Source organism: Camelus bactrianus, chromosome 20 (assembly GCF_048773025.1).
Source record: "Camelus bactrianus isolate YW-2024 breed Bactrian camel chromosome 20, ASM4877302v1, whole genome shotgun sequence".
NCBI lineage: Eukaryota > Metazoa > Chordata > Mammalia > Artiodactyla > Camelidae > Camelus > Camelus bactrianus.
Window position 1 is genome coordinate 24,694,757 of NC_133558.1, and position 26,648 is coordinate 24,721,404.

At 35.1% G+C, this 26,648-nt stretch overlaps 1 protein-coding gene across 2 annotated transcripts in view; it reads left to right on the forward strand.

Annotated features, from left to right (window-relative positions):
* The window catches only part of ZFAND3 (zinc finger AN1-type containing 3), a 287,514-nt gene that overhangs the window by 91,858 nt on the left and 169,008 nt on the right, over positions 1–26,648 (forward strand). For both annotated transcript variants that reach the window (XM_074348627.1, XM_074348626.1), the window contains one exon: positions 1,673–1,713. In XM_074348627.1, the coding sequence (XP_074204728.1) occupies positions 1,673–1,713 (41 nt within the window). The remainder of the gene's footprint in view (positions 1–1,672; positions 1,714–26,648) is intronic.

The window sequence follows — 26,648 nt, forward strand, 5'->3', positions numbered from 1 at the left end:
TGGGACTATTCTCCCAAACCACCAGACTGTGTTTCCCTCAGCTGCTGTACTGGGGGCAGAGGCCCTAGTTTGGCATGGTGAAAAGAATACGGGCTTCGGAATTAGACCAGGTTCGTCTACATACTAGTTCTGTAACCTTGGCAAGTTATGAATCCTCTTGGAGCCTCTGTTTCCTGTTTCCTCATTGGTAAAATGGGGTTGAAGCCATCTGGTATTATGCTTACCACGTAATAGGCGTGTAATAAATGTTAGATGCCACTATTAATCATCTTTTTGTCTGTTTATTCATTTTGTTCAAATGTACATACGTTTCCTTACTGCCTTTGATGTTTTTATATTAAAAAGTCCTGAAGAAAGATTCACCTGTTAACATAGCATCTCTTTTGGGAAAGAGAAATAGTGACCCCTTCCCACCTACTCTCTTCTCCTCCAACTCCTCATTTTGTTACCCTATGACAGTTACTAACAGTTAGATCTTGGGTCCCAGTACATTAGAAAACAATCATAGTCATCAAGGAATACTTCCTGAGAGAGGCTTTCATTAACTACAATTTACTAAGGGCAGAAGATAGTTGCCTTATTCCATGTGTAGGAGGGTCTCTGGGCAAAGACTCAGATATTGGGAGGGGAGTTGCTGAGCAGTGAGGCTGTAGATAGCTCAGCCAAACAAGAGTATTCTAGGAGGTTTTTGGAGTTGGTTAGGATGGCTTTTGAAGTTATAGCTCAGACCTTAGGTCCGATACTTCCTGTGCAGTTAGTTCCCCAGCTGTGTGACCATGGACAAGCTGCTCACCTGTTAAATGGGATGAGGCTGTTTTTCCCTGATTTCTAAGGTCCCTCAATTTAATAACACCTTGGAAGAGGTGGTAGGAACATTTCCTCATTAAATCATTCATCACCATCACTTGTAGCCAAATGTATGATGTTTCCTAGCTATAGAAATGTTAATGTGATTTTTAAAACAGTGCATTTTAGAAACAAAGCAGTATGGTAGTACCCAATCTCAGGGATGTTGGGAAGATTAAGATAAGGTATGTTAAGTGTCCATCCAAGTTAGTATTCAGTGAATTGTGGCTATTAACAGATGAAAGGACATGAAAAATCATTTGATTGGGAACGTACAAAGAAAGAATTTTAAAAGGCAAGGTCATAATGTGACCAGGATCTGAAATTGGACTAGGATGAGGGGAAAGAAAACAAAAGTTCAAGTAGTCTTATAGAGGTAATTGAGTGTAAATTTAGGAGCAAGTTTTACCCTTTAAGAGACAAAATTCCTCATTTTTTGAGTGATAACTTTGCGGTAAATGTTTAAGTGTAAACAGAAGGAATGTGGTAATCATAGGATAAATTGACTCCTCTGTTCTCTTCTGGGCATATTACAGTATTTTCTGAACTTGCCCCTACATAAGCTGCTAGTCACAAAAAATAAAGCATTGGCTAGCTCACAGATAACAAACGTATAAACAAACAAGTATTGTTTTATTTTTGTTGTTTTGTTTGTTTTTGTTTTGTTGTGGGGAGGGATGGATGGTTAGGGACTTATTATTAGTTTATTAATTCAGTTCCCTGGCTGGGAAATTTTTTGCCTATGTTTCAAACATCTTTATGTTTTGATTAGAGTGATACTGAATTTTTAGCTCTTCTTTCTTTTCTTTCTTTTTTTTTGCCCCAGGTCCAGCAAGACTATGAACCTCTGTTCCAAATGCTTTGCTGGTAAGTGCAGATAAAGGGTTTTTAATTTATTTTTCTTTTTCTTTTGGTTGTTTTTAAGACTATCTAAATCATTTGAAGACTCTCTACCCTCCTTTGGTTTTATGCATGGGATTTTAATTTCTTGGCTTGTGTGTAGAAGCAGTTTCTCATCAAGGAAACAGTTTCCTGAGTGAAATGAAATCTTATGTATACTTGTACCAAACAGACTTTCCTTAGTTTACAGTTGCTGGCATATAGTGGAATTGTAACACTTGTGTTGTAGTAGAGCAATTTATGTTACTCTCTGATTTGGCTTGAATGATTATTGGTGAATGTTGGTTTTACCAATGTGAATACAAGAGAATGAATATTTTCATATTGGAGTCAGGAAGAGTATAATGCTAAATTAGCCTTTTCTAATCCAATCCCTCCTTGAAATCACTTTGGGTAAGTCACTTAATCTCTTTGGGCATTGAAGTCATCATTTGTAACATGAAGGATTTAGGCTTGATGTATGACAACTGGCCCTTTCCACCCCCCTAAATGCTGAATGCTGATTGGGTGATTCCCAGAATGAAGTTAAAACCTTCAAGTTTTTTGTTTATTTGTTTGTTTTTAAAGAACTTCACAGCTAATGATTTTTTATAATAACTAAGTCTTTACTAACTGGGATATGTTCAACTTTCACTATTCATTTTGTCAAAGATAAATCTGGACACAAGTTAAAGTGGTAAAGTCAGATTTTAATCAGTAATTCACTGCTGCAGGTAGGGAAGAGGGGACTTGTGCAGAGAAGACTGGGCATTTTAAAGGGAGAATGAGGGAGTAGAGAGGGGTTGCTAGCTTGGTCATTATAGTCAGGAAAATAGAAAAATTACAAATGGTTGGTCACAGTAAATGATGATTAGGCTGACTGTGTCTATTAGTTGAGTTATTGAAGTTAGGATTTTATCCTCCTGCAGAGACTGAGGCCTGTCCTTCCTGATGATTACATCTTAAAGGAATGGCTTTCATATCCTTGAGAAAAACAATCCTGAGTAACTGAGTTATATGAGATACATTTACATCTCAAAGGAAGGATTCACAATTTTAAACCCTTTTTAGTAAATGCACTACAATAAAGTGGTCAGGGGTCTATAGTCAGGGGTTGGCTAGAACAAACCTAAAACTCTTTTGGCAACTTTGAGCTTTCTTAGACAAGCACTGTAAGAGGGGCTAGAGGTCATTCTAGGGACAGGGCCTTGAGCTGTTAAAAACTGTGTTAGTATTTGTTTAAATCTTTTAATGTAGGTGGACATGAGTGTACGAAGTCATTTGTGTTGAGAGTCAGGGTTTTTATAGGTCAAGGTTGAAGTCTAGTTGAGAAGAGGGCTCAGAGGAGCCTTGCTAGAATTTGGTCAAGGAGAAAATCTTTATCAGTTTTCATCTTCTATTCATTATGCTATGTGGACAAGGAAATAATCATTGTGTAAGCTTTAGACCTTCACGTTTATGCCTAAACTAGGGGATAGATGGGATGGATTTGGGAAGGTTGGGGAAGTTGGCAGTTTGTATCTGTTAAAAGTTTGGAATTTGTTAAATACTTCAGGTTTCTAAAAGGAAAAAAATACTGGTAAATTTGTTTTTTATCCAACTTTTAACAGTATCTCTGCCATGTTAAGTGAATGTATTCTGCTTTTCTTACTCTGCATACCTACAATTACAGATACAAAGAAATGCTGCTTCACTGATGGAGTTTACTTATATTTATAGTAAAGATGAAGTAGCAATGAGGGAAACTGTGTGTTAAACTGTGTATCTGTCTCTGTCAGTGGTTAGAGGGACCCCTAAATTAGGAGGCCCACTAAGGTGGGGCCTCGCTGCCTGGCTGTGAAAGAATTTGCAGCAGAGGCAGAGGGACAAAGTGAACAGCTGCTTTATTGCTCAGAAGAGGAAAAGGATAGAGTGGGGAGCCATCAGCCAAGATGGCTGGTTGAGACAGCTCTGTCTGGGATGGGCTATGTGGACTTTTATGGGATGTTTCTGCCATCATGTCCTAGTGTGACAGTGCCAATCAGTTCTTATGTGGGTCTTTCAGTCCTTGTACAGACTTTTCTGGTTGTTGTCATGGCAGTTGTCAACTGTCATGGCACTGGTGGATGTGTCATTTAGCATGCTGATACATTACAGTGAGCTTATAATAAGGCTCTAGGTCCACTGGAAACTACCACCCCACCCCATCCCCGCCACCACCTTGGGCTTAGTTGGTTCTAACCAGTTCTTGTTTCTTCTCTTTGCAACTGCCTCCTGAGACTTAGACAAGAGTAATTGGTTTCTGTGTGATGGAGGGGCCAGGGGTATGATCCTGGGGGCAACTGCCTTCGTAACAGTTACTGAAGGGGAGGCTAAGAAAGTGGTCTGGTCATAAAACAACTTAGGAATGTGCATCAGAGAGTGAGTCTGTGACTCCATTGCCCCAATCATTAGCTGCTTAAGCTTGCTTGTTTATGACTCAGGGAGGATGGGGAGACTTCAGCTTTTCTATAAACAAGAGGCAGGGGTTTGGAGGAGGAGCACAGGGTCCTGCTTAATATCATCTCAGCATAGAACTAGGTGCCCCTTATAATTCAGTGAAGTGTGGCTCCGGGAGAAACCAGGCACCTTTGAGTCGGGTAGCTCACATCGAATATTCAAAGAACTGTCTCATGTCCCTAAATAAATATAAAGTTTAAAAAATTATCCATGGAGACAGTTCAGCCATGGTCTTTGTGTTTCTTTGGACTTCTTGCAGTTTTATTTTCTATGGCCATCATTATTTATTGTATCTCTGGTGGTCTGTGTCTACACAGCTTTGTCATTTTTACTTTTGAAAATATTAAGAGGATATTTTCAAGCATATAAAGAAAATACTCTCTTTTCTTTATCTTTACCCCTACACCCCTGATTTCCCCAACATCAGTTGAAAGGAATGACTAGTAAATAATGGCTTGCTTGCGCAAGCAGCATTTGGTGTTCTTTTTGAAATTGAAAAGAAAGACCATTGAACTTTAAAGATACATTTGTGAATTTTGTTTCTGTATGAAGATAGGGAGCATATGGAAATGCATTATTGCAGCAGAGGCTTGAGATACACAGGACAACATGATTGCTTTGGCCAAAGCCACTGTGATTTTAAATAGTCTTTTAAAAGTGTTTCATAAAGTGTACACAGTTCTTTAAAAGATGGAAAAACTACTTTAAAAATAGCTATTGTGTACCATTAGGTTAGTTAAAGAGATTTTTCAGGATTCCTTTTCAAAACTGTGTGGTGGAAATGTAAGTTTGTTATAACTTGTTTGCATAAAACTGAATGAAATGAGTAAAAACATGTTTAAAATCTTGCTGAGATAGATAGTAGGGTACTAGGTTAGGAACTGTGGTTGCTAGTTTAAAGTTAATTTTGTCAACTGTTTCTGTAATGAAATACTCTGCTTAATAGTGAGTACCTACCCTCATCAACTGATGTCACTTCAGGTATTTTCTCTTTTCTTTATGAAAGATTCTTGGGCTGTTTGAGGTCAGAAGAAGGAATAAGATGGGAAAGGAGATGAGTATATGGAAAGTAACAGTTACTTAAGAACCACTGAAACCATTAGTGCTGGTAAATTATATACGAAGTGTTTCTCTGAATTGTTAGAATAAGAAATGTCTGTCAGCCATTTGGATGTATGTAAAAGAATGTCTAACGTGGTCAGATTTGTTATTCCTAAGCTTGCAGCTCAACCAAAATCTCTCTCTTTGAAATAGGAAAGTGTTATTTTTATTTTTAATTTTTGACAGTTCTCACCTTGAACCCTGTTTTGGCCTGGCTGAGATAATTTAAGGCCGTTAGGAGGTCTCCCCCACCCCGAATGTGTAATATTTTAGCCTTACAGTACCTTTGACCTGAAGACCCCTATCATCTAAGATTTTCTATGCCAGAATCACTAGGACATTGAAAGGAAGTACTCTGGGGAAGCACCAATAAATGATTGACTCTGGTATTATGATTTGAGGTACAGTGGATTTAAAATGCTCTATTGGCTTCTCTTTATCTGAAGTTATTCTTCAGTCTAAAACAAAAACAAGCAAAAGTTAATTTTACCATACTACATTTTTTTCTATTCCTTTGCTAGGTTTCTACCTTATCCATCAATCTTCCTTTGGCATGTTCTGTATTTTCCTTCCTCACGTCACAATTCTGTACATTTGTTTGGAAATTTGGGTATCTTTCTTAAGGCTGAGACTGCTCTGTGAGCAGGAGCCAGAAATACCTGCAGTTTGGGTAAGGTTTATCCTACTTTTGAGTTGATATATTATCCTTCCCAGTCGAGAGTGTTAATTTTTAGAATATTATTTCTAAATAAAGGACTTTGCTTAACAGATATGCAGTTTACTTAAAGCTATGGAAAGAATGTCTACACTGTTGAAAAGGATGGTGCTTATGCACCCCTGAACATAAGTAATTGATTGGTCTTGTCACAGATCTTTCCAATTTTTAAAGCTATTTGATGATCTTTTTATTGGTCTAGTCTTGGCTTTTCTATTCCCTTTATAATATTCTACTGGTCATACTATCCTTTTCTTTCATTAAACATTTTCATACTGTTTTTTGTATGACTTTACTAAAATAATCAGTAAATATCTATAATAGAAAGCAATGGTACTTACGGTGATATAAACACTTATTGGTTGAAACACTACTTTTTAATGCAGTTTTTCAAATCGTGGGTGTTGTGATTCACTAGTGGCTAGAGAAATCAATTTGGGGGGGCATGATTAGCATTTAAAAATTGAGTACATTAGAAAATCAGCACATCACAAACATTAAGGGTAAGTATTGTCTGTGAAACCTTTGTTTTAGTTACATATATAAATGAAAATAACATGTAATGGTTTGTGATATAAATATATATTACTGTGTGGGGTATGGTTTAAAAAGTTTAAAATCACGGAATTGCAGAAATTCATTGGAAAGTCATTGAGTTACTTCAGATTTCATTTTCTTTGCAAGATAGGGCACATTTCCTTTCTGTCTTTAGGTAAGATGTTAACCATCTGATTTCCTGTGATTTTTGTTTGTTCTGAGCTCTTGACTAATTTGGATTATATGATTTTCTGTGTGAAAGCATGAACTAAATCCAGTTGTGTACTGCTATGATGAAAGATATGTGAAAAGTCAGGCATAGCATCTAAAGGGTAGTCCTGCCTCTTTACGAAGGTAGCAGTGCCTCCGGTACTGTGTTCTGTTTGAGTGAAAACCATTTTGGGAGTTCATGAGTTTTAGATACCAACTGGTGTGATATTTAGGGACATTAGTATCACATTCACAAAGACTTCCTGTACTACCATATTTAAGCCCAGCTATCATTAAAGCAGTGATTTTCACAGAATGGGTTTGCTAAATGAAAGTATGTGTAACAGAAACACCAAATGGGATGATCACAGTTGGGGAAGGCAGAAATTTTTAAAGAACTGACTGAAGTAACTCCTCCATCAAGTGGCATTATCTCTGGAAATGCTTGCTGTGGGCAGCAGAGGAGTGTGGTAACCAGTAAGTAGGTATAATCCATAGACCATTTTATACTTTGTAAGGGAGTGAGCCTGAAGATGTCCCAAAGATTCTCTGAGTAGCACTGATGACAGTTGCTCAGTATAAGAAGAACCAAGTTGATCCTGTGAACTTTTAGACTAAATGTGATTATTTTAATAATTTTCAATGATTTCTTTTAAAAATGGACACTGAAATGTCTATTATTTATAGACTGACAAAAGTACTTCATTGAGAAAGTGAGCAATTTCTTTTCAACTGTAGACATGATCTGAACATATTGTTCTATTTAAGACTAACTTTAAAGAAACTTGCTATTCCAGGACTCACATAAAATTGGAAAAATAAAGGAGAGATGATTATTCACAGTACAAAAAGTTCCTTTCCTTCCCTCCCCTCCCCTCCTCTTCCCTTCCCTTCTTTCACCTTTTACAGAATAGTTCCTTTAAAAAGGAATACTTTTAATGCATTACTATGTTGATTTACAGAAAGGGGTAAGACCACAAGAACTAAAGTCTTAAGGGATCTCTTGTCAGGGGAAGATTAATTAAAAATGTGGATAAAGTATCTCTTAAACTATAAGCTAATGACTAATTTTCTGAAAGTTAATTTCAGTGTAGCTTTTCAAATATATGTTTCTTAGTGGAAGGATAGTTTAAGCAGGCTTACCTTTGCTTCATGGTTAGTTGTGTCTTATACCTCATTGGTGAAGAATATTGCAGTAAATAAAAAAATGATACATGTAGGAAGCATATTCTAGTGTGACTCTAGAGCTAACTGTGTACTTGGTTTTGTAGGAATCTGTTTCAAAGTACCCATTCAAATGAGTGACCTTAGATGCTGGTTCCTGATATTTAACATTGGAGAAAATATTGTTACAAATTAATAGATTTCTGTTACCAGCCTTTGTCAGCGGTGAGAAAATTGTTAATTCTATATAGTAATTTCATTTTCACTTTGACTATTTCTTGATACTGTCATATAGTTATTATTTTAATTTTAAAATGAGAGATAGAAATATCCAGTATTAAAGCAAGGTTTCATTTTCCTCATTGCTGCATACTCTGTATCCAGTCTGAAAATTATGAAGCTTGTTCATTGCTGTCTAATTTTCTATATAAACTCAAAATGCTTGTTTGGGATTTTTCCCCCCTTTTAAAAATATCACAGGGACATTAAATGCTGATGAAGAAGACTACAAAGCAGTATGTGTAGTCTAGTGTTTTTAGTTAGACTACACATAATTTACATGTATATACTTTCATGAGATAAAGCTGGATAAGGTATATGAAAAATTGATTTGGGTAGTCTCAGAATAGGAATATTCAGTGGGGGATTTTAATTAATTTGGATTTTCTTTATGTTGAGACTTTTATCATTAACATAGTTGTAAAAAATATTAAATTTTCAACGCCTTTATTGTGGTATGGTTCCTATACAGTAAACTACACATACTCCAGATGTACACTTTGGTGAATTTTGACAGATACTGTATACACCGGTAAAACCACCAAAAAAGTAAAAGTTCATTTTAAAAAGTAGATTGCGTTCTGCTTATGTCTGATGGACTCCAGAAGTGGTTAGTTTCTTTCTGGAATGAGCAAAATAAAGTTGGCTGTAGCTTGCAGCATAGGGGATCTCTGTTGACATTCAAGGTAAGTGATACAGCAGTGCTGGGCGTAGGATGGAATGGTAGTTAAACCAAATGTAAGTATTTTTCCTCGGTGTGACTTGAGTTTCATAGTTATTTTCAGAACAGGGTAACATTCCTATTTCATAGCAAGTAAATTAAAATATTTCCTCATGAACCTAACTAAACCTCTTACTGCTTTGGAGTTACACTCTAATTTCTTTTCTGCTTCCATTTCCTATTAGAAGTTCAGAGTAGAAGTGGCCTGATTCTAGTCACTTTTGAAAGGAAAGAATTGTAGATTACAGCTGAATTTTGAAGATCTGCAGTAAGAGGAACAGAGTGAATCCCCAAATTTTAAGCACTTCTTGTAATGCATGTTTCCTTTTAGAAATTATGGAAACCCTGTACCTATCAGTAAAACAATATAAGATGAAACACCCACTCAGATGAGTCATTTTATAGCATGGTGAGGTTTGGGTAGTACAGTAGCATCTGTATGTGCTTGTCATGCCTTGATTTTTCAAGTTGCCTTTTCTCAGAAGAAAGGCAGCTGCTGCTCTTAAAATGAAGCATTTGACTAATAAAACTGAAAAAGGAAAGAAAAAAAGCATTTAAAAAAGGAAAGAAAAAAAAAAGAAACATTTGAATAGGATATTTCTGTCTTTGTAATTCTGTTAACTTGATTACTGTTGTATCCTTGATTTCTTTAAAGCCAAAAGTCCAAGACAGATTATTCAAGTATGATGTGCACATTACATTGTCATCTATTTGTTAAAAAGGGACAGTTTAGCTCATCACATTCTCTCAACCATTATGTGTCCATTGGTGGGTATCTGGTTTGGGTGTCTGAAATTCAGAATATTATAGAGAGTAATACAATAAATGTCCACAAGCGAATCCAGAATTAACAAATACTAGCATTTTATCTTTTTCCCCCCTTTGCTTTATAACAGTTTTAAGAGGGAACTAAAATCTCATTGATAGTTTTCTTTTACCCTAGTCATCCTGTTTCTGCCTCAGAGGTAATTATCCTTCATTATCGTTATATTTATACTTTTTATTATGAATGGGTATTTATAGACACTGTTTGATTCTATTTTTGTTGTGTGTAAGTGGTAGGTTACACTATTCATTCTACAGCTTGTATTTTTTTTTAAATAATGCTTTTAGAAACCAGTCATGTTGACACACATTGCTCTAATTTATTTTAACTATTATAATATTCTATTATAGCTAATGTATTAATTTATCAGAAGAGTCTTATGCTTTTTGTGCCAGTGAAATTAATAATATCCCTTTGTATTTCTCAGAGTGTCCCAGTTTGGTTGATAAATTAGAGGTCCCCCTCATGCTGTACCCCAATTTATTTAGTCCCCTGTTAATAGACAGCATATAAGTAGTTTTCAGCTGCTTAAAAAAAAAACTACAGTTGTAACCTCATGTTTTATATATATGTATATATATATATTAACATTTGCTTAAATATGTTAAGACTTTCTATATTAGAAACCCTATTCTTTGTGGTGTAGCTTCCTTGGTCTCAAATGAAAGCAAGTCAGAGGCAGCAGGTCCTTAACTGATTAGGGAAGCTGAACTCTGGCAACCCTTTCTAACCTCTTAGTCTGTAGCAGTTTGCTGTCTTACTAATAAGCATTTTTAAATTGTGTGGTTAATTATCATGCTAGTCAAGATAAATGAAGCAGTGTGTTGAAGATGATGTTATGGAAATTATGTCAAAAATAGTTGTTGCATTTCTAATGGGAAACAAAATGCTCAGTGCTATAAGTAGCAAAAAGGCAGCTTCTTTTAGGCATTAAGTAGAAAAATTGTGACCATGTGTCATTCTTTTAGGTAAAATGGAAGTCATTGAGTCTTTTAAGATTAGTTTGGCTTTGTCATTAGGCTTTATTTCTGGTCTAAAGCTGTGATCTCTGTAATGGCACATGGGATTGTCCATTGAGGCATAAAGAACAAATATTAGAATTTCTACTTATATTTATTTTTTATCATTCTTTAAAAATCGTTGAATTTTATAATGTACATTATCTTATTGGTATTAACTTCCTAGAGTTGCTGTAACAAATTACCACAAATTTGCTGGCTTAAAACAACAGAAGCTTATTCTTTCAGTGTTCTCGAGGCCAGAAGTATGACATCAAGATGTTAAGATGTTAGCAAGCAGGTTTGGTTCCTCTGGAGGCTCTGAGAGAGAATCTATTCCATGCCTCTCCTAGCTTCTGGTTCTGCCAGCAATCCTTAGCCTTCCTTGGCTTGTAGACACATTAGTCTCTTTGTTCATTGTTGCATGGCTTTCTGTCCTATGTGTGTCTGTCTTTTCTAAGAACACGTGTCACTGAATTTAGGGCTCACCCTTATGTAAGGTGATCTTATCTCAAAACCTTAATTATATTTGCAAAGGTCCTTTTTTCCAAATAAGATTGCATTCACAGGTTCCAAGTGGGCTTTTTTTTTTTGGTGGGTTGTGAGGGCATGCACCATTTAATCCACTGCAGGAGTATGTAACTATTTTTAAAACCAAAAGACATGTAAGGGTTTTTTTGTTTTAAAAATTTTGTGCTGATGTTGCATCTCTGTGAAAGAGGCTTGGAGACCTCTAGTTCTGAGACCTGCTTGGGTTAGATGTGGTTAACCCTCTGACATGAGTTAAATGCTAATGTTTCATGTTCTCAATAGACTAATGCAAATAAAATTAGAATGATCCCTTAGGTTTATGGGCTACTTTTTAGGTTTGGTGAGAGAAAGGATAACTCTCGGGTAGACTCAGGAAAGCACCATGAGACTTCTTTGGTGCCTCAGTGGTCTTGACTCCATCATGTGACAGGTACTTAGAGTGGTTCTTAATCTGGCTGTTTTCTTTGTGCTTGAATTAGAGGGTCATGATGAGGTTGCTTATTGATGCTTTTCTTGGTTATAACTCCTTACATTTAATTCTTAGTCCATAGAAGGAATGGAGGGGAAAAATAATAGGGCATTATTTTCAGGCCATTAATGTATAACTAAAATATGATCTTTAATGATACAGAATTTTATATCATTTAAAAGCCCCACTGCTCAGGTGGTTCTTATTGTGTAAGGTGTAGTACTAACTGTATGTTAACAGTCTTAACTATTACTAAAGGTTTAAATTTCTTTATTTACTTTTAGACTAAATATTTGATATAGAGAAGAAGAAAATACCTTAACCTAACACTTCTGGTTTGGAGAAAAATAATAGCGGTACATAATTTTTAAAAGGGAATGTCAAAAAAGGATACTCAAAATAGAAGTGGAACAAGAATTACTGTTTGTGAAATAAGGTGGAGGAAGGGCATGCACAATTCTCTTTCTAAGAAGGCAATAAAACCTTGAGATGAAGTAATTGCAATAGTTACAACTAAGATTTCTGCAGCCCTCATGTATTATAAGGCCATTTTGCACAATATTATACCATTTGAACCTTACAACTTTGATGATTTTGTATCTCCATGTTACAAGATAAAGAAACTGCAGCTCAGATGGATTATGTAATGTTCCCAAGATTAAATAAATTTTAAAGCAGAGAACTTGAATTTGACTTTAGTTGTTTAGACACTAATCTCAATCTCCTCCCGCTGTTCGATATTGTCAGGAGTGAAGGTAGCTGGTGTAGATGGGATTCCGAGGATGTAGCAGTGGCATGGTTTTGCCTTTGTGTGTAGATTAGGGTTACATACTTTTCCTGTTCTCTTTTCTTTTAGTTCATTTGCAGTTTGTCTTTAGATCTCAAGGGAAAATCAGAGAAACATTCTGGAAGCTACACAGAGTGGTTAATTTGGGGAAAGGTGTGTGTGTGTGTGGGGTAGTGTTTCTGCCTAACACATTTTCTATTTTGGTGGTGAGATCTTTATTAATATCTTTCTTGTTCTTGTTCATAAAAGTTTTAGCTCATTAACCTTATTCTCTGCACTGCATAGTGAAGCACTGTTTCTAATTTAGTCTCCTGTGTTTTGCTTCTCAGAAGATTTTTTTTAAAAAATGTTTGGAGGTGTGATTTAATTGCAGGGCTGTTTTGCACATTGTCAATGTGAAGGCAAAGATGAGTTTCATATTGAGATAGTGCAATCTGCAGGTTTCATTTGTTAAACCTTCTTGCTGGTATTAGCATTCTTTCATACATGTGAGCATAATAGTGTTGGAAAAAAGTCTTGCTTTGCTGTATCCATATTTAAGCAATTTGGTTGAGTTATGGAAAAGCCTGTCCTCATTTGCTCATTTGGAAACCTTGTATAGTTTATAGAGACACTAGTGATTTGTTCCCCAGCCTCCCTGTGGATTTTGTTCTGTGTTACAATCTAATTCCACCTCCCTGTCCCATACTCCTGCACGTTAATTTGTACATTTTGATGCAGTTTGTTTCATTGTGTGTTTTTGTAATCCAAACTGAATATAACGAGCTATGTGCTTTAGGGACCTGGCTTTGCCTTGCCAATTAGAACAAAGTGGTTACTGAGAAAGAGTATGTTTTAAATAAAACATGGCACCTCTGAGTGGGACTGACACTCATTTGAGAGTAAAAGAGATGGTTTTAACTCTGACTCACAAAGAAGAGCCATTACTAAAGATTGGCACTTTTTTGGGGGAAAGAAAGGTAAATATTTACCTCCATAAAATACAATTTTACAAATTTCCTCATGGACTAAATACATTTAAGTTTGTCATTTCAAATCTCTTTTTTTCTTTATGATCAAGGCATGTTAGCAAAATTCTTTAAATTTCTGCAGACTAAATTCTGGTGCAGTTTCTAAATTTTGAACTATTTATGTTTAGGAAGGTGAGGGTGTATAAAACTGTAGCTGTGTTAACCTTTTTATTTTTCTAATATAGTACATCAAGTTTTCAATGTAGTGGAGACCCCCTTCCCCAAAAGATACTTGAAAATTATGAGGAAAGATTTTTCCAGAGTGTGTGGATGTTATTTTTAGATGATAATAGAATTCTGAGCTATCAGTGACTTAAGACTATTTGGGATTTTAGCAGCACTTTCATAAAATATTTAAAGCACAAGTGGCTTTGAATAGATCTTTATAGATTGACAGTTGACTAATTCACTCCATAGGGAGACCCCTCAAAATTTAATTCAAGTATTGTATTTGTATCTACACTAAAAATAACAGTTCTGTTTTTAGCTGATATATCAGATAAATTCTAGAATTCAGCATTGGCACAAAGTAAGCATGAAGTTGCTTATGTTTTTTCTGATTTCCATAGGACTTATTTTGAAGGAAGAAACAGGACTTTATCAAAAGCATTGAAATGTAGACATCAAGGGGAAAGTTATACATATAAAGACTTGGTAATGGGTTTAGACAACATTTGAACATTTATTAACATATGAGTAAGAGAGAACAAGAGGAATACATTTCTACGGAATAATTCAATTAAAAAGTACGTAGGTATACCCTGTTGAAAAAAAATTGTTTCTGAAAATATGAGTTCTGTACTAGAGGAAGCTAGTTTAATTAGATTAAACTAAACCAGCTAAACTAAACAAACAACCCAATCAAAAAGTGGGCAGAAGATCTAGACATTTCTCCAAAGAAGACATCTGGATGGTCAACAGGCACATGAAAAGATACTTAACATCAGTAATTATTTGAGAAATGCAAATCAGAACCACAATGAGGTATCATCTTACTCCAGTCAGAGTGGCCATCATCAAAAAGTCTACAAATAATAAATGCTGGAGAGGATATGGAGAAAAGAGAACTCCTACACTGTTGGTGGGAATGTAAATTGGTGCAGCCATCATGGAGAACAGTATGGTGGTTCCTTAAAAAACTAAAAATAGAGTTACTGTATGATCCAGCAATCCCACTCCTGGACATATATCTGGAGAAAACTAATTCGAAAAGATATGTGCACCACAGTGTTCATAGCAGCCCTTTTTAAAATAGCCAAGACATGGAAGCAGCCTAAATGTTCATCAACAGATGAATGGATAAAGAAAATGTAGTGTGTGTACATGTGTTTATGTGTATGCATGTATGTATACATACAATGGAATACTATTCAGCCATAAGAAAGAATGAAATCATGTCATTGGCAGCAACATGGATGGACCTAGAGATTATCAAAGTGAAATCAGAGAAAGAGAAATGTATCACTTACATGTGGAATCTGAAAAAATGACACGAACTTAATTACAAAACAGAAAGAGACTCACAGACACAGAAAACAAACTTCTTACGGCTATCATTGGGGGAAGAAGGGAGGGAGGAATAAATTGGGAGTTTGGGATTGGCAGATACAAACTACTGTGTATAGAATGGATAAACAACAAGGTCCTCCGTATAGCACAAGGAGCTATATTCAGTGGCTTGTAGTAACCTGTAATGAAAAAGAATATGAAAAGGAATATGTGTGTATGTATATATACATATATATGTATATATCTTTGTGTAACTGAGTCACCATGCTGTACACCAGAAACTAATACAACTTGTAAAACAACTACAATTAAAAAAAGGGAAAAGATAAGTTAAACTAAATCTACACATTTTAAACTCTGTCGTATGAAAGGTTTGAAGCCCTACTGATTTAAAAAAATTTTTTTTTACTGATGATTTTAAGAGAAAGTCATTATAATAATATTATTAAAGACCCCACACTCCATTTTTGAAGATTAACATCCAGGCTGATAGTATTTTAAGTTTGAACAATTTTCTGAATGAAGACATTTAAGGCTTAAATCTGCTGCTGCCTTCTCCTTAACTGTTCTAACCTGTAGCTGAACTAACAAGGCTAAGACAGATTATTTTGAAAATATTTAACATCCTCAGAAATCACTGAATTTACCAGCTTTGCATAAAGTGACAGTGGTGTTTTCTTTGGCTCATATGGTACAAGATGCAGTAGCTGTTAATCTCCACGTTTGAAGCACAGATTAGTGTCAGGAAAAGTCTCTCTTAAAAATACTTTTAACACAGATTCTAGACTTCTAATGGCAGCTGAAAGCTATAGATTGTTCATTTCTTCTATGCTCATTCAGTTACCCAGTGTAAATAATAAGTGTTTTGTAACACTGTTTTTAGGAAGTCTGGAAGTGTTGAATCCCCATTAATCATGTGGTATTGGGAAATGATGATCATAGAATATTTGATTGGAAGAAATCTTAGAGCCTTTCATTGTCTAAAACACTGGTGCTTATTCCAGATGTCTATTGGATGAGTTTCAGAGTAAACTGAGGTGGTGGGGGTAAAGTGATATATTTTTCCATCTCGTAGGTGTTTCTTTCAGCCTCAGTTTGTTTCTTTTTCCATTGTAACTATGCTGTGTTAGTAATCTTGAAGATGGTACCAGAAAGACATCTTTAGCAAAGTGGCAACAACACTTTTTTTTTGAATATTTATTAGGGATTGTATGTGTTTTTCTGTTTACCATCTGTTAATTCATTTGCCGATTGTTTTGCAAAGTTAAGTTTATTAATTGTTTGATAGATTTGGTAGAGTAGACAGCTTTGTGCAGGTGCATGCACACCAGTATCCTTTAAGATACATTGATTACAGTTTTTTTAATCTTAAAAATTTCTTAAACATGAAGCTTGCGTTATATATGAGATTTATTCCATGTAGCAATTAAAGAGTCACTGAAATATCCTAAAAATGACTTCTACATCATTAGTGCTTTAAACCCTCCTGAACTTGACAAAAGTCTATTATAGATTTTTTTCTTATTCTCAACCCAAGATACACACACACACACACACATTCTCTCTTTCTCTCTCTCTCTGGCAGTACTTTTTATTTTTTTAAAATGATGTCCTTCTATCAAGTAGTCTGGTTTTATGAGATATCATAAAGAAGAAAAAAGATTCTCTCAAAATTCTTAATGGGTCCTGCTGGAGGAGGAGCCTAAAAAAAAAGAAAAGAGAAGAAACTTTGTATATTTCGTTCAGGCCAAAATTTATCTCCATTGAAAGTAAAGTCAAAAGCAGTAAGTTCATTTTTCTTTTGGGATGAATGAGGTCTTGTGTTTTGGCCTGTGTATGTACAGTGGGTGTCATATAGAGATGGTGTTGCCTATAGCTTTTGTAGCAGTTTAAGAACTTAGATAATGGCAGTGCTGGATACTTAACACTTTGTCTTTTGAGGGGTTGGGGGAAACTACATAGTATCCAGAAAAATAGCAAAGAAAAATAGTGTAGTATGTAGAAAAAAAGCAGGTGATTTTGGACAGTGGGAGATTTTGGGTTGAAATATCATTGACAGTCTTAGGAGTGGTAATCTCTTATTTTCGGACATGTCAAATAGTATAATCTTTATAAAACACAAATGGATGTCTTGCCTAAAACACTTAATAATGTAGTTGTCATATAAAATATCTGACTTTGTTTTAAGCAAGCTTTTTCCTTTTTGTTAATATTTTGAGCCTGTGAAAAGCAGAGCTCTTGCTTAAATGCTTGTCAGACACTTGAGGCACTATTGTTACCAGTCCTTGTTAAAATTCTGTGGGTGACTCATTACATCCTAAATCAAAATTCAGGAAACCAGCGCCCCCTAGTATCAGAGTGGTGTTTTTGATATCTGAAAGTCTGGTATTCTTTGTTTAGTGGCTCCATTGAAAGGATGTTTGGGACCTCTGTGTGAGTTTTAGATGGAAATAAATGCAGGATATTCAGGGTAGAGATTACGAGGGAGAGAATTGGAGGGGAATGGAAAGGCACACAACAAGCCTGGTTTGTTGTTGTTGTTGTTGTTGTTGTTGTTTTGTTTTGTTTTAGTTTTTTTTTTTAAACTGCAACCAAGGGAACCTTTTCAAAATATGTTGTAAAGGTCAGGTTTCGTGTATTTTCTACTTGTGCGCTGTGTGACTGAATGGAAGCTATTTTTGCTTCTGATTTATAAGATATTTACCATGACTCAGTATTTTGTGAACACGTAACATTGTTAGCACTTTGGGTCTTTGTGTGGCCTTACCCTTAAAATAGAAAACAAAGACTCAGTCTGAATTTGCAGAAGCCCTTTCTTAAAAGAGCTGTGCTGCACAACATAAAAGTATACCAACCTTAGAGGAAAAGTAATTGTTTGAATTTTTCAAAAACAAAACTGAGTTTTCCCCTTCCTTTGTGCATATTATAAAGTACCAAGAAGCCCTTTTGCGATAGTTTAAAATTGTGACGTTAACTCTTTTATTTTTTTGTGCCCTGATCATTGTTTAGGGGAGAGGGAGGCATTAATTTTTTTTAAACAGTATCTTTTAAATTCATTGGTGCTTTAATTTCTCACAGCATTATCAAAGAAATTGGTTTTTACTGCTTTAAAAGCTAGTTTTAAAAGTATAACATGGATTAACCTTGAGGAATTGTACCAAGTAAAGTAAGCCAGTCACAAAAGGACAGATAACTGTGATTCCACTTACATGAGGTACCTAGAGTGGTCAAATTTGTAGAGACACAATGTAGAATGGTGGTTGTCAGGGACTAGATGAAGGGTAGGGTGAGAAGTTCTGGAGATCTATGGTGGTGATGGTTGCACAATAGTGTGAATGTACAAAATGCCACTGAACTGTTACTTAAAATGGTTGAGATGGTAAATTTGATATTATGTGTATTTTACCATAATTAAAAATAACGATTAAAAGAAGTGTTTAATCTTGGGTTTTACTCTCCACATTTGCCAAGAATCAATCTTTGTTCCAGTTTCTTTTAAAAAATCCATTATTAACAGGAAGTTAATTGTGAATATGCCTGTTCTTTGCAACCAATAAACTAGTGATCTTCAGTAGAAGAGAATAAAAACTAAAAGTATTACAGAAATAAGTAAAAAGGAGAACTGAAAACAATTTGTTTTTTTCTTCTCCTTTATTTATCTGTGTAAGTGATGCCATGATAAGTGTTATATAAATAGTTATCAAAGAAAGTGTAATAGCAAGCTACTTAACCTGGAATATCAGTTAACTCATTTGTCAAATGAGGGTCTTTATATCTTTTTCTTACTAGTAATCAAATGAGGTGATGTAGATGAAACCTCTTTTAAAAGTATTTATTTTGTCAAAGTACTACAAGTGCATAATTTAAATAGTCAAAATATTGCATGTAACAAAATGCTCCACCCCTCCCTACTCCTTCCAGTTTTCCCGAGAAGCAGCTACTTTCAGTTCTTTGTTTCTTCTAAATTTATACTCTGTGCATCTATAATTAATGTGTACTACTACTTTTTGATTTATCACTTTTAGACTTTTTTTTAACATTTTTTATTGATTTATAATCATCTTACAATGTTGTGTCAAATTCCAGTGTTCAGCACAATTTTTCAGTCATTCATCGACATATACACACTCATTGTCACATTTTTTTCTCTGTGAGTTATCATAACATTTTGTGTATATTTCCCTGTGCTATACAGTGTAATCTTGTTGATCTATTCTACAATTTTGAAATCCCAGTCTATCCCTTCCCACCCTCCATCCCCCTGGTAACCACAAGTCTGTATTCTCTGTCTGTGAGTCTATTTCTGTCCTGTATTTATGCTTTGTTTTTGTTTGTTTGTTTTTGTTTTTGTTTTTTAGATTCCACATATGAGCGATCTCATATGGTATTTTTCTTTCTCTTTCTGGCTTACTTCACTTAGAATGACATTCTCCAGGAGCATCCATGTTGCTGCAAATGGCATTATGTTGTCGGTTTTTATGGCTGAGTAGTATTCCATTGTATAAATATACCACATCTTCTTTATCCAGTCACCTGTTGATGGACATTTAGGCTGTTTCCATGTTTTGGCTATTGTAAATAGTGCTGCTATGAACATTGGGGTGCAGGTCTCATCCTGAAGTAGATTTCCTTCTGGATACAAGCCTAGGAGTGGGATTCCTGGGTCATATGGTAAGTCTGTTCCTAGTCTTTTGAGGAATCTCCACACTGTTTTCCATAGTGGCTGCACCAAACTGCATTCCCACCAGCAGTGTAGGAGGGTTCCCCTTTCTCCACAGCCTCTCCAGCATTTGTCATTTGTAGATTTTTGAATGATGGCCGTTCTGACTGGTGTGAGGTGATACCTCATTGTAGTTTTGATTTGCATTTCTCTGATAATTAGTGATATTGAGCATTTTTTCATGTGCTTTTTGATCATTTGTATGTCTTCCTTGGAGAATTGCTTGTTTAGGTCTTCTGCCCATTTTTGGATTGGGTTGTTTATTTTTTTCTTATTGAGTCGTATGAGCTGCTTATATATTCTGGAGATCAAGCCTTTGTCGGTTTCACTTGCAAAAATTTTCTCCCATTCCGTAGGTTTTCTTCTTGTTTTACTTCTGGTTTCCTTTGCTGTGCAGAAGCTTGTAAGTTTCATTAGGTCCCATTTGTTTATTCTTGCTTTTATTTTTTCTAGGAGAAAATTTTTGAAATGTATGTCAGATAATGTTTTGCCTATGTTTTCCTCTAAGAGGTTTATTGTATCTTGTCTTATGTTTAAGTCTTTAATCCATTTTGAGTTGATTTTTGTATATGGTGTAAGGGAGTGTTCTAGCTTCATTGTTTTACATGCTGCTGTCCAGTTTTCCCAACACCATTTGCTGAAGAGACTGTCTTTATTCCATTGTATATTCTTGCCTCCTTTGTCGAAGATGAGTTGACCAAAAGTTTGCGGGTTCATTTCTGGGCTCTCTATTCTGTTCCATTGGTCTATATGTCTGTTTTGGTACCAATACCATGCTGTCTTGATGAATGTAGCTCTATAGTATTGTCTGAAGTCTGGGAGAGTTATTCCTCCAGCCTCTTTCTTTCTCTTCAGTAATGCTTTGGCAATTCTAGGTCTTTGATGGTTCCATATAAATTTTATTATGATTTGTTCTAGTTCTGTGAAATATGTCCTGGGTAATTGGATAGGGATTGCATTAAATCTGTAGATTGTCTTGGGCAGTGTGACCATTTTAACAATATTGATTCTTCCAATCCAAGAGCATGGAATATCTTTCCATTTTTTAAAGTCTTCTTTAATTTCCTTACTTTTAGACATTTTTACTTTTTGTTATGATGTATAAAATGATTGCTTTCTCATATAGTATTCTCCCATCCCCTTCCACTCGAAATATGTTTATAATGCAACTTTTGGTTAGATAATTCTTTAGTATTTACATTATTATGGATGTATATGCATTATGACTTATGGAGAATTTCAGTATACTATGGTATTTCCTTTTCTTTCTTTTCTTTTTTCCTTTCCTGGGTATTTCCCAGAGCTATTTCTCTTATTTCTGTTTTACTTCTCTTGTATTCAGAAAATTAATTTTGTATGAATGCAATTCTTTTATACTTACTGAGGCTTGTTTTATGGCCCGGTATATCATCTATCTTGGTAAATGTTTAGTGTGCACTAGTGAAGAATAAGTATCCTGCTGTTGTTGAGTGGTGTGTTCTATAAATGTCAGTTTAGGACAATTTGGTTGATAGTGTTTGTTCAAGTCTACTATGTCTTTGGTGATTTTTTTTTTTTTTTTTTTGCTTGTTTGTTCTATCAGTTGTTGAGAGAGAGGTATTGAAATACCTGACTATAAATGTGGATTTTTCTTTTATTTTTTTTCCCCTTATAGTTCTGTCACACTTTGCTTTGTGTGTTTTGAAGCTCTGTTATTAGGTACACAGATGTTTAGGATTTATGAATTGATCCTTTTGTCACTATGAAATGATTATCTTTATCCTAGGTAATATTGTTTTGAAATTTACTTGGAGATTAATTTAGCCACTCTAGCTTTCTTTAGATTACTGTTAACATGGTATAACTTTTTTAGTTCTTTACTTTTGATCTCTGTATGTTTATGTTTAAAATGCATTTCTTGTAGGAAGCAATACATACAGTTTTTGTAGGAAGCATATAGTTTTTGCTTCTTACTGTGACAGTCTCTGCTTTTAATTGGGGGTATTTAGATCATTTATATTTAGTGTGATTATTGTTACAATTATGTTTAAATCTTTCATTTTGATATTTGTCTCCTATTTATCCCATTTGTTCTTCTAAGTGGAAGTTCTCTAGATAAGCTTTATAGGATTAGTAGGAAAGTATTTGTTGTTTAGTTCTGAGAGATAATCTCAAATGAATCAAAATTTGATTGGTTTTTGGGGACTTTCTGCTGTCCTGAAAATTTACATTGGTATTTATTTTATTGATATATATGCCATTCCTGCTGTCCTAAACAGAAATGCATTGTTTGGGGGCTTTTAAGGAAATGGAGAGCCCTAGTGTAGAAGGACTCAGTGTTGGATCACAGGAAGAGAATGGTGGATACATCAGTGAAATAGGTGTTTTGGCTGTGAGTGTGAAAGTAATGAGTGTGACTTAGGTACTATTATAAGATGTTTAGGATCTTAAGTAGGGAGTTAAATGATACTAGTTTATTGATTTACTCCAAGGAAGCAATATAGCTTAGCGAATGAGAGCTTGAATTCTGGGGTCAGATAGTCTCTGGGTTCATTTCCTGGCTCTGCCGCTTAACTCTGGGGAGGTTACCAGTTAGACTTAGTGCAGCAGATAAGGTTAAGTCCCAGATTGGGGTGGTGGTATGAGAATGGAAAGCAAGGGGTAAATCTAAATTACTTTGGCATAAAAGAATCCATGAATTCTTACTGAGATATATATGTGGAAAAAGAGGAATAAGTAAATGAGACTGAGGTTTTCAGCCACTAAATATGATACATAAATTTTGTGTTCTGTGCTTGTGTTTGTGTGTGTGGTGTCGTGGAGGGGAGGGTTGTTGATGAATTTGGTTTTGGACTCAGTTTGAGGTAATGCAAGAATTGCATATGTTCTTTAGGCAACTCAGAATTTGGGAATGTGTGAAAGGTGTAAAATCCATTTTTGAAAGTTGCCATATTAAGGTGAGGTCCTTGCATGCAGTTAATGTCCATTAAATATTTTAAAGACAGATAATAGAGTTGAAGCTTTTTGTGCCCAGGGCTATGGTTCTCCAACTTGAACATGCACCTGCAGGACCTGTTAAAACACATATTATAGGTACCTACCCCCTAGAGTTTCTGATTTATTGGGCATACCGTGGGGCTGGAGTGACTTGCATGTCTAACATCTTCAGGTGATAACTGCTGTTGCTGCTGGTCAGGGATCACATTTTAAGAATCACTGACTTAGGGAAGTGAATATAGAGAGCACAGAAGGAGTGCTCAGATTCTTGGGGGAGGAAAAAGAAACAAAATGTTAGAAGTCTGAGGTGGTGAACACTAATCACTAAATGATACCAGTGATACAGATTCTAGAAAGGAAATATTTCAGGATTTCATCTTCGGGTAATAATTGTTACCAAGTGAGGCACAGAGAAAACTGAATAACCAAGTAATGATTATCAGAATTAATGCACAATATTGTCATTTGTGACCTTAAAGAGCATTTTTTATCCTTTTGAGGTCACATACTTTGGAAAATCTGATGAAAACTATGGATGCGTCTCTCAGAAAAATGTACATGTGCTCATGGTTTTGCACACATTTTATAGTGGGTTTATAAATTTCTTTGAAACACCTATGTGCAAGTCAAGAATTCTGTTTTTTTAGATTAGTCTCATTAAGAGTGGTAGATGTGGAAGCCTGATTAAAGAGGGAAAGAGTGGTGAGGAAGGAAGAAGTAATTGTGGATACGGACAGTCCTTCATGATGGTGAAGATTGTTGGGAGTAGACTGATGATTGTGGAATTTCCCTTCCTAGAGGTCCTTAAAATAAGCCTGTGGCAGCCTGAAAAACCCTGAGTTTTTAGGGATATTAAGAAAGAAAATGTACTCATTTCAGAAATCTGAAATGACCCATGACTTTCCTGAATTCCTTTCCTGGCCACTTGTTTTTTGCTACCTTTCAGCTCTGGAGGCATCAGAATTGTTGACTGGGATGATTCAGTCTTACAGTGTATCTGTCATGTATTAAGCAAGTTTACCCTCTTTCAGGAAAAACCAAAATAATTTTTTTCTGGAAGAACATGAATAATTTTCCATCACCTGCCAATTCTAGTGGAAACATTTCACTATGTCTTATATCCTTGGTCAGAGGCTCTGGACTTGGCATCAGTTTTTTCCATTGAGTTTCAACTCTCCTTTTGTTCATTTTGTGACTTTGGACAAATGACTTAAATTTCTCTGAGTCTCAGTTTGCTCTTGTGCTTAGTGAAGATGGTGATAACCTGCCATACAGGGCTTTGATTAGGTTCAAAAAAATTTGTAAGGCACCTAGTAAACTGAATCTAGAAAAGTCAAACTCACAGAAACAGAGTAGAAAAATGGTTCACAGTGGGTTAGGAGTAGGGTGGGAGAAATGTGAGATATCCGTCAAAGTATAACAAACTTTTCACTTACATGATGAAAATATTCTGGTGTCTACAGTTAATAATACTGTATTATACACTTGAAATTTGCTAAGAGAGTAGATCTTAAATATTCTCACCACACGCAAAAAATGGTAACTATGATGCAGGTAATCATTTTACAGTGTGTGTGTGTGTAAACTCATTTTTTGTATACCTTAAATATATATAATTTTTGTCAATTATATCTTAATACAGCTGGGAAAAGAAAACAAATGTAATGAAAATAGAGTTGCTAGCTACTTTCTACCGAAGGAATGTGACAGAACTCTACCTTTAGTTGTCAAGGAAATGTGATCTAGGAAACTTGTCTTTGTTTTCATATGTTAGCTTTATTACAAGCTTGACTGAAATTACAAGGAAATGCTTCATGACTGATAAATATTCCTAGTGGAATAATTTATTCATATGCCTTTGGAGATGTAAAGAGTAACATATAGGGCGTTTATAGTCTATGATTTGTTTCACTATATTTAGTCCAAAAATCTTGTATACAAGTCACATAGGGAGACTGGACCAGATCAGTGTGATAGAGAACAAAATTAAATTTTTATTTTTAGTTTTTCTTGAGAAAGAATTTACGACTGTGGACAGGATGGTAGCCATAAAATATTATTCTGATGTTTGTGTTTATTCTTTATTGATGTCTGTCTAGATCTGTAAGTTTTCAGTATAAAAATAAAATTTTTGAAAAATTACTTTAGATCTACTCTAAACCGTTATATGTAAATGATATATATTTTTTATAATGCTATACTGCTATCACCAGTCTAATCCTGGAAGCTAAATATTTGATCTAAGATACTGAGCACTTGATTTGATTTTTATTTAGAAAAAAAAATTGAACTGATACGGTTCCAACAGTAAAGTTTGGAATCAGTATATATATCAGCTCTTCCACACTTTTGACTTTTAAGAAGCCTTGCCTGGCTTTTCAAGACACCTAGATGGGCACATGTACCTTATGTTTACATTACTTATATTTTACAAAGGTAAATTTCCATAGAAGTACCTGTGAATTATGGTAAATGCCTCTCTGAAGTTTGCTTCGTGTATTTCCCAAGCTTTAAGGTGTTTTTATCTGCAAAGTGAAGTCTTGAGTTTTATTCTAATGTACAAAAATGGTTAAAGGGTTAAAGGAACCAAAATTCTGCCATAGATCTTAGCACCAGTCATCCTCAGGTTCAGTACCCATTCATAGGCTTCAGTGAAGGTATTATTTGATGAAGAAGTAAATTAGAACTAAGTCCATGGAGAGTAGAGATGGAATAAGTACCGAAGTAAGGTATTCTTGGCAGCCCTTTTCACTTTCAGAATTCTCTTAAATGCAGGGCTTTGTTTTTGTGCTGCACTTTTGACCACGATGATGCAACATAGCCTAACACAATACAGTGGTCCATAAGTCAGGCTTCAGTCTAGCTCTGTGACATTAATGTGTGGCAACAGCAAATTTTGCTTCAGTGTTATCAGTGCAATTTCTCCACAGTAGTAATGGTTTTCTATAAATGCATTTAGCCTGATTTCATCAAGGTAGAAATGTTACCATTGGAGTCATATAAATGGCTTCAGATCTGTGAATTCTGTCCTACTATTGTGTACGCATGTGCACAATGTTAAAAAACATTCTTGACTTAAAAAAATAATTACAGCCTTAAGCAGTTAACTTTTATTTCATTTTATTTTATTTTTTACTGTGGTGGTGTTTTCGCTTGTGTAGTGTCACCATTTGAATAATAATGGAAGCACATTATGGATAGAAATGGTAATAATGTCACACAAATTGTCAAACATATAAATACAAATAGTTGAATATATGAGAATCTGATGTGAACACTATAGGACCTTACTAAAAGACCTTACCCTTGTGATCCTTACTTTATATAAATGAGCATTTTCTGGAACTGCTTCCTGGTTATATCTGTACTTTGAAAATCTTTCCATTACATTGGGGTAACTTTTATCTTCCAGATCTAGAATTAAACTGAGACCGAATAGAGGCAAATTCTTCAGGTCTTCAATTTAAGCTTAAACTGTTTCTTTCTGAGGAGAACACTTATAACCTGAGCCTCTGAAATTTGAAAAGACATCCTATGTGGAAATAAATTGCATCTTCTCTGTTTATTGCTCTACATTAAGTACTGTAGGGAGAAGTGTACATATAGTCCTTACTCTCAAAGACCTTAAAGTTTCATTGGGGAGATGAGGCAAACACATTGAAGTAGCAGTATGGTACACCTTTGAAATTTGTGGGAGACATATTCTGAAACCTTCAAGATACTAGTGTAGCATGTCTTTTTTTCTTTTTCTTTCTTTCCCTTTCTTTTTTCTTTTCTTTCCCTTTCTTTTTTCTTTTCTTTTCCTTTCTTTTTTCTTTTCTTTCCCTTTCTTTTTTCTTTCCTTTTCCTTTTCCTTTTCCTTTTCCTTTTCCTTTTCCTTTTCCTTTTCCTT